The sequence below is a fragment of the Cyclopterus lumpus genome, chromosome 22 (assembly GCF_009769545.1).
Source record: "Cyclopterus lumpus isolate fCycLum1 chromosome 22, fCycLum1.pri, whole genome shotgun sequence".
Lineage (NCBI taxonomy): Eukaryota > Metazoa > Chordata > Actinopteri > Perciformes > Cyclopteridae > Cyclopterus > Cyclopterus lumpus.
In genome coordinates, this window is record NC_046987.1 from 15,087,332 (window position 1) to 15,096,881 (window position 9,550).

At 40.9% G+C, this 9,550-nt stretch overlaps 1 protein-coding gene across 1 annotated transcript in view; it reads right to left on the reverse strand.

The window, feature by feature from the left end:
• stxbp6 (syntaxin binding protein 6 (amisyn)) overlaps window positions 1-9,550 on the reverse strand; it is a 49,533-nt gene extending 39,983 nt beyond the window's left edge. Inside the window, exons 1-2 of the mRNA XM_034525183.1 lie at window positions 9,231-9,550; window positions 411-630 (exon numbers count right to left, since the gene is read on the reverse strand). Coding sequence (XP_034381074.1) covers window positions 411-564 — 154 coding nt within the window. The 5' untranslated portion in view covers window positions 565-630; window positions 9,231-9,550. The remainder of the gene's footprint in view (window positions 1-410; window positions 631-9,230) is intronic.

Here is a 9,550-nt window from a genome sequence, read left to right on the forward strand (position 1 = left end):
GAATATGCTCTAGCCATTCTCCTCCTGGTGAATAATATGTATGGATAATTCAATTAACAAGCAATATCTAAGCTAATATTTAAAAAATGAGAAAAAAAACCCAAATAATTAAAACCTACATTTCTGGTGAAACAATTATTCACTTTCAGCGTAAATCCAATCTAAAAGGGATTGACCTAAAGCCCAGCAGTAAATTGATTTAGTGTGCCATTCTTTTGGTGAAGGAAACGAAAACATGCTCATCAGTGTAAACATTAGTGGGAGAATTAAGGGCGACATGCTGAAATGTGACTTTGACTCGCAACAGCACAAGCAACACACATATAGATAGACAAACGCATGAAAGACATGTACACACAAACAAAGAGAAGAGTGAAGCAGGGAGAAGAGATTTCCATTTGTCCTCTGACCTGAGACACAGATGAAGGTCATGTAGTCTCCCTGCCCACCAGTGGCCAGGAACGGGATCTTCTTCTTGGTCCTCCGCTTCACCTGCACAGCAGCAAGCATCTTCTCATCATGGGGTTTGAACACCACCTTGTTGATAGCTGACTTGGCACTCATCTTGAAAGTAAGCAGGAGTCAACAGCTAGCGAACAGGATGAGTGGAGAGGTCGAGATCCACTTTTCCTGAAGGGGAGAAGAGAAACACAAACTAAATTAGTAAAATTATGATAGACCAGGGTAACGACTTACAGGATTGTACACAAAAGTACAGATACACTACTACAGAACATTAAAGGGCAGAAGGGATTAATTAGCCTGATCTCCCCCAGCAAAATACGCTAGATTCGGGTACCGAAGTCGGTACATTTAAAAAGGTACTTACATGTGCTTCCGCAGAGGCACACGCGTCAGCGTTCTCAGGCTATATCCTGGTGGCTGGCTGGAGGTTGTAGGGACGGATTTGGGAAGGAAGAGGGAGCTCGGGAAGTGTTGTATTTTGTGTGGTCTGTAAAATGTTCTCAATAATAAACAATCTTGAAAGTGAGAAGTTGACGTCTTCTTTACAAATGAAATTACATTTGTATTATTACAAATGAGAAGTTCAAATGTCAACGGTACCAAATCCTAAAAAACAACAGGCCTTGGTGAATAGCCTGAGTTTGTACTGCTGTACTGTGTGTACAGGGCTGTGGTAAGGAATCTCCCCTTGGTGGACAATAAAGTCTAAAGTACGGCAAAGCTGAATAAAGTTGTTTTTTTCTTGTCTTTGAAGCAACCCCTGTGAGAACACAACAAGCCTGAAGTGAGCAGGAAAACTCTTAAGCTTAAGTATTCTGTGTGTTTACATCCTCAGCCGGGGGCCAATGACTCCCCTCGGTCACCAAAAGTACACACAACCAATCTAAATCCATACATTCTCCACTGCTCACGGTGTATAGCATGTAAAAGGTAATGAGAAAGGGAGTTAAAGGTCTCCAAAATGGAGAACGGTTGCATATCTCAATGCTTCATCTCTTTAACTGCGTTGCCAATGTTCCTCTTGGAACAACTGCCACACTCGGGGATGAAATGACTTCAGCTGAAGCTGTTAAGAGTACTGATAAGTATCTCTGATACAGAGCAGCAATCGTGTTTCTATTATTAAAAGCCAGTGTCTGCATTTCTTGGAGACTGGGAATAAACCACAAGAGACACAGCAAGCAGTAGGTCTGACTGTGCTCGAATGCCGGATACACTCATAAAGAAGTGAGTTAATTAGGTCCAAATGCTCTCATGAGGACCAAGAAGTTTAATAATTTTCTCAGCCACACACATTCACTTGAGCCCAGGGTTGCAAAATTCCGGGAATATTCAAGGTTGGAAACTTTCCACGAGAATAAACTGGAAATGTTGGGGTAATTTAACTGTATTTACCTTGTCATAAGCAGACATGCATGCAAACATTTATAATCCAACTTTTAAAAATGAAATTTTTGACATTTTGTGAGTAGAACTTTATTCTTTCATCGAACAACAAAAACATGAACGTTGAATAAAAAAGGTGTATTCCCTGTGATCACCACCCCCAAACCCAAATTATTTTTTTGGGTGTTTTCAGGTCTAAATGCTTTCTTCCTGGACCTCATCAACGTCCTCCTCACTGCTTTAAAAAGTTAGTCTACTGTATACAAATAAACTTGGTATTAAAATGAACATGGCTTCAGTTTACCAAGTAATCAATATGCTAGGTAATGACAAACAGTGTTGGGAACGTTCACTTTCTACATGAACTAGTTCAGTTCATAATTCAAAATGTTTAACTAAGTTCACAGCTCCAAAAAATGAACTAGTTCAGTTATTTTTTTCAATATGTTGCGAGCTATAATTGAAATCTCTATCTGTCTGCAATACCGCTCTTGGCCTCTACGCAACTCGGCGCTCTCACACTTGCCAGGCATAGGGCTGAAACGTTCAGACGCAACACTGATGACAAAGACGTTCAAAAACAACAGAACGTTTTATGTTTATGCCACATACCGCACAGGCCACCTTTTTGAACCGGTCTGTCAGTCAGTCAGTCTCCACCAGTCAATTAATTACTCTACTTTGAGGCAAAGCCAGCCTTAATGCAAACAATGCCCGTGTCAAACTGCTAATAAGTAACAGACCACAGTTGTTTTCTAACGGCACAGCAAGCTTTGAAACGAGTGTTCAGCAGCTGAGGAGAGCGAGTGGAGCAAGTTTCATTCAAGTGCACAAGCAAACTTCTCTGCCCCAAGCTTAGCAGCTGAAAGGCTGCCATTGTTGACTGGAGGTCATTGTTGAAGTAGGATTACGTAAGGCCATAACACTTCAACAGCTGTGGAACAAAAAAAAAAGTTTGTGATAATACCTTGCCTGCAATATAATACAATCTAATCAATAGCCTCATGGTAAGTAGTATTTTCACGATGAGTGTATCAACATTATGGTGTTTTGAGAGACAACATTAGCGGTGGTTTCATACTGAATTGCATTTCAGGCAACGAGAATGTGTACACAATCACTCAAAACATTTAACATTACAGGTTTTACAAAAGGTGAATACTATTGCACTGCATTATTTTGTAAGTGTGTAATTTTCTACATCTCCTTTAAAAAATGGTCTGATTAAATATCTACTCGTTCCATCTCCCTTCCTCTCCGGTCTTTCAGCAATGCAAGACTTCACAGTAAACTAAAATCCAGTCCAAGATTTTGTGAAAAGTAATTCCAAAGGCTAATAAATATGCCTTTGGAATTTAAAAAGGATGCCAATCACCTCAACAGTTTGGCTAGGACAAAGACTTAAACCTTCTAATAAAAATATGACACCCCGTCTCAAGCAATAAGTTGTTTCGCACTTTCAATCGGGGCCTTTTAAGCGAGCCAAGTATCATGTAAAGACTGAGCTTTGAGCTGCGTGTGCATGTCACACTGAACTCTGATAAAGACTGCAAAACCTGTACTGTGGCAGTCCAACCTCAACGTGCAGCACTCAAAAGACTTGGACATCACGTCCACTGAATAATCAGAGTCACACAGTCCTGTTGTGTCGTGACCAGGTCTCCCTTGAGAATGAGACATCATGTCTCTCAATGAGATTACCTGTCTAAATAAAGGTTCAAACATTTCTGAAGTTAGCTCAGAATGAGACTAACATTTATATATTTTCCAAGGGCAGTAGTTTGAACTTTATGCGTGTAGCAGAGAGCTTTCAGCACTTTCAGGCATTTGTCATTATATCATTAACCTATAAATAGTTACCGTACACATCTGTATTCATACTCATTTACACAGCAACTGCCCTATGTTTAACTCATCTATTCCCCTCGGTATCTATCTGTTAATATCTTCTTCCCTTCTCGGTGACTGGATGGTACAATGAAAAAAAACAAAAAAGACAGAAAAATGAAGATCAAAATCCACTCGTCATGTTGCTCTCTGGAACAAATCAGCCCAGTGGAGTTCCTCTCTGTGGAAGCCCTAATCCATAATATCTCTCCATCTTCTCTTAGCTCCTCCGGCTGTGAACGAAGTCTGCCTACATCTCCTTGCAAGCTGTCACCAGGCAAAAAGGGAGCCCATATCCCCCCCTGAGGTGGCCCGCTGAAGCATGACGGGAGAGAGGGCTAAGGAGATGGGGGATGCAAGGAAGAAAACAAGGAGAAGGAAGAGGGGGACCGAAGCCTCCAGGCAGTGAAATGTAGCCAGCTACGATGCATAGCTTATAGTTCGACTTTGGGCAGTCTTATGCAGTAGTCAAAGGAGCAGCACTGTTTCCTTGCTCCCCTCTTGCCCAGTGTGTTAATGTGAAATCTGTTCTCGGGGGTCTCCCGGGACCTCGTTGGAGTTGGGTCTTTAAGTTAGCTGCACAGCCACTTCTTTAACCATCAACACAGTCCTGCTCTCCAGCCCAAGCTCATAAACCCATGGAGACCTGCCACTGGAGCAGAATCTGCAAACGCAGAGGAAAGGGACGGGTGGATGAAACAGGCCTCAACACACTCAATCCAAAGTGTGTCTTTAATTTTCATTTGGAGAAACATAAATTCTCAATGCCAAAAGTTCAGTTGGCACACGCAAAAATAAATCCATCTAGTGAGGATCTACCAAGTATATTCACTCTTCTGCTAATGAAACTAAATTGCAGCTGGTGTGAGAATTATTTAGACAGTGTAAGCCATTAGAAATTGATCACATAAGGATGTGGACTTGTGAACTAAGGCAGACTGAAGGACAACTGAAACCTACAGTGACATGTATGTTTTGTCTGTGTGAGCTTGTGGTAACTCTGTGAGGTCAAATTAATTTAATCCCGACCATGAGACTGAGAACAGAATTAGGTTCAGGTTAAGGTAAGAGCGGAGTTAGGCAAACATTTATGTGTGCGCAGGCATCAGAAAGAGTGATAAGCGTGGGAGAACACTTTTGTGTGCCTTATCTTTATTTCTTGAATGAAAACTGTGTGTGATTTTTCCTTTTAGAGTCCGACAGCGTCGACCTGTGGGAAAGCTCATTCATACATTTGTTACTGCAGTCTCTTAAATCTTCTGCAACCTACAAACTGTAGCTTTTCTGTCAAAGATGCATTCATTGTTCACATAACTCAAGGGAAAGGCCAAATGTTGCCACGCCAGTGACTTGACGGGAGCCGGTTTGCGTGCCAGCTCGAAAAAGGTGCAGGTGCAGAGCGGCATTGTCGAAAGCTCATGTCGACCGATTTTTCAATTTAGAATCGAAATCGTGAAACCCTTTCTCGTACTCTTACAAAAACATGCACAGTGTATTTCTGTAGCACCATGTGCAGTATTGAGGGCAATGGTACACATAAGTTGAGCAAACGCATACAAGTGAACTGCACTGGTGTGTCAACAAGCATTTTTCCCACAGGGAGCAAGATGGCAACAAGGCAAGAATTTACAATGTTTCTACCAACCGCAGAGAACAAGAGGGACAGCGATGTTAGAGACAACACTTGCAGTTGGAGTGGAGACCAAACCTTGACGGAATAAGTATGATGTACAAAAGAAGGGGTTGGAACATAGCAATAGAACCAACTCAAACACATAAATGAATCCTCCTCGAGCAGCAATTCATCCCTTGAACACTTCCTCTTACTCACATTTGACTGACTTTGGAAACTTTCAAAAGATAAAAGTAGTTTTATTTCATTTCACACTGCACAAGAAATAAAACGCCTAGATTTTGAAGAACATCTTCATAGATTACATCCTTAGAGACTTTGAATGAGAGGGAGCCAACATTGTCACATGAACAGATGGGGAATGTTACCGCCCTTAAAATAATTGAGAGATGCAACTGTCTACCCTGCTGGTTTTCTGGCGTCAATGTCAGTCAGTAGTGTATTGAAATCCAAAACTACGCAAGTGCAGCATCACATTACAAATACCAGACACAACTCACAAAAAAACATTTCAACAACAAGTATCCTGTTGGATGATGAGAGCCAATATCCCCAAGAGTTATGTTCTACACATTCCAGTTCATACCGAGGAAAAACTCTCTGGGGTATTTCAAAAGAAATGGAAGTCAGTGAAAGAGAGACCATCATTTTTTGCAATAGTTTTGATATGTTCTACTCTAAAACTGAACTTGGGGAATCCCTAATTTGACAGAAATATCCACAACAAAAAAACAGTTTTTACTAAGTAAAAAAAAAAAAACAAGCACAAGGGCATGACAGCTTATTCAAGCTGGGTAAGACTTCAGGTCTGAAGTTTTGAGAGCTAAGACCAAAGTCCCTCAAGCTTTGCTGACTGGCAAGCTCAATAACACACTTCTTCTTCCATCTCAGACTGCCAGTAATCTTCAAATATGCTTAATTCAGTCAAATCTGCGATGCTGTTTTAGTGTAAAGACTACGTTTGAAAACAAGTGAAGAACACATAGCCGAAGAAGTGAAAACCAAACTATATCATTATAAGTTAGTTCAAACTCTCCCAACAGAAATGACAAGCAGAGCTGCAACTCAACCACGTTCTCCATGTTCTCTGTGTTGACACTAAGGTTGTGAGCTGCTCTCTCCTCACGCTTCATCCTGGCACACAGCGTTGAGTTTGAGACAGCAGACCATTTGGATTCCTCACAACCAAATCCTTCTATAGAATCTTTATGTGTTGCAAATCCTACAGTTAACTGTGTGCATGACAATGTTGGCGAGATAAGAAATTACAGGAAAGAAGTTTGTCCAATTAAAATCCCGAAAAAGAGATTCTCGGTTTCGCACAGCTGAAAAGGGTGTGCTCAGCAAATGGATCAAACTGATTTTTCGATAATGAAGGGGAAACTCAGGTTAGCACTAATAACTGGTTATTCTGAGAGATGCTACTACTGTAATTCACAGGCCGCTTTATTCTTTTCGGGGAGGAGCGAGAGGATCAAACATGTTTTGATTGAGATCCTTCTCATAATTTCATTCACTTTTTTCATCCTGCCTTAGTAATTATTGGCTTTACTGTGAGCTGCACTTTCTTTCCTTCACAATATGTGAGACAAACGATGTACATTGTATACTGTGGGACAAAAGGTAAACGTACAGAATAGATATTGCACATCCTGCTGATGTCTATTTCGTGTTAAAAAAAGTAACGGGAACCATTGATCACAAAAAATAATGTCTCTCAAAGCAGCAGTTTGAATATGGCTACACTTTTCACTCAAAAAGAAAGATATAAGGAGGGACACTCATTTTCCTCAGCTGCTAGTGAGGGTTATGGAGGTATGGGCTAACCATGAATCAATGAAAGACATGCCTGGCCTCCAAATTAGTTCATTATTGAGAACAGAGCACCTTTTGGCAATACACATTTCGGAGGTAAGGACAGTCATAGGTAAATAGCAACATGAATGAATAAAATATATACAATACAATGAACACAAAGGTGAATGGATAATGAGTTTGCATAAGGATAAGCTAAAAGCAACAGCATTGAGTCAGTGTACGTGGCCAGAATAATAGATTTGGATGATATACGAGGACAGAGCTGATGCTTATGAACACAGGAAAGAGAGCACGCAGGGAGAGAAACCACAGACTTCTGGAGGAGACAGATTCCTCAGTGACTCCAAATCATGTGCAATTCTATCAGAAACACTGACGGTCTGGTTTTTGTTCCACGCTTTATTACAACATCCACGAAAGAAACAGATCTCTTTACGTCTGTATCTGTCCAACAACAGAACGAGCTGAGGTGGTGGACACACAGGAAGGGAGCCAGCTCGACAGTTTACATTATGCTGACTGTAATTGGACAGCAAAGTATGGGGGAGGGTGTAATCTTATCTTTTAAGGCATGCCAGAGCAAATTAAGCCCTGAACTATTGCATGGGAAGAAGCTATATTTTAATGTAAGTGAATTACTTAACGCCATTAGGAGGCACAAGGGTGGGATTACACAGATAGATACAGCTGTGGAGACACATGCTAATTGGGCTTTAGAAATGCTCTTGTTTTGTATCTTTCTATTTAGCAAAGAGCAGGCCTAAGATTTTTGGAGTCTAAAAAATAACTAAGTACATTTAAAATAGATAGATAAAATGAGTGAGAAAATAAGACAAAGCATGTTGTATAACAATTAAACACAAGTACAGGACTTCAAAATGACATGGTCAATGTGAAGATCCAAGCCTTGCATCTTCAATATTGGTGATGCTCAAATACTTTAGGACACTTTGATTACCCCTTCTATCCAAAACAAGATGTTTCCAAAGAGAAGACATTTTGGAAATGCAAGGGTTTAACCTGTAATATACATTACAGTTCAAATTTGCAGCGACTTAGTTTGCATATATGCCTTGGGCAAATTCTGCTTTGGGACACACAAGTACACCAAACATTTATTTCAAAACAAACCAAAAACACATTTTCAGTGTTTTACAATACACTAAAAGAAAAGCAACCATGATCCAGGTGATTCAACTTTGAATGTTGATCAAATATATAGATGAACTGTTTTCTCCAGGATCCGGGATGATTATCCATGTCTGCAACACTTTCAGTCCATATGGTTTGTTTGGACCAGCAAACACTACCATCAGTAGATGTAATCATGTAATGATCATTATGTTATAATCATTGTGGTTTTGGGAGAAAAAAAAAGTGTATTGTTGTGCTTCATGAGCAAACAGACTGAAGAACACACAGAAGCACAGCCTGTGATCATAATACTCATATTCAAGGTGGACTACACGCACATTCGGTTGTAGGGGCTGACAGGAATTTTCCTGGAATATTTGCACTTACAAAATATGTGTCGACGTGAGTCAAACTGGTTCTGTTCAAACACCGGACGGTATGACAACAAACAGCTCATTCATAATGACAGCTCCTAAACGCTCCGTGAACACCATAACACGTAAACAAGACAAATAAAGTATACAAATATAGAATATTCACCTCATTTTGTCAAAGCAAAGACAACAACACGTCATCGCCACGTTTGCTTGCAACCAGGAATACGTTATAAAACAACGCTTAGTTTATCAAATTTGAAAAAGAAAAACACGCGGCTGCGGCAGGACAACACAAAGCACGTGCACACACAGCTAATGAGCTCTGGCTCGCGCACACTTGTTCGGATTCCAACCTTTAGCTAACGTTAAGTGGCAGTTGACCAGTGTAGCTGCCAATAGCTAATCATTAACGTGAAACCACAGTTCCTGCTACAATTCAACTTTTTGTTTTTTTTCCAGGCGGAAAACTATTCAAGTGTTTAACTGAATTATCTTAAAAACAGAAGCAGGTTGTAGTTCACGTCACTTACCGATTTGTTCAGCGGTGATTGTCCACGTGCGGCGGTCCTCAAGCCCTTAGCTTAATGTCTCCCAGTCACAGTTCGCCCACTTTCAGCAGCCTCTTCCTTGTTGTTTGTCGTTTGTTGTTGTCGCCTCAGACTAACCGGGAGCCTTTCGTGTTTAACATTGCGTCGACTTCACTTCCACGACAGTTGTTGCTTTGGAAGCGGAGAGAAGAGAGTTTGCCGTGTCTGCGTAGACCGTCTGTCTGACTGCGGCTGTGTGCGCGCGCGCGTGTGTGTGTGTGGATGGGAGACCAAACCAGTAGCAGGTTCCCAGAAACACCAAC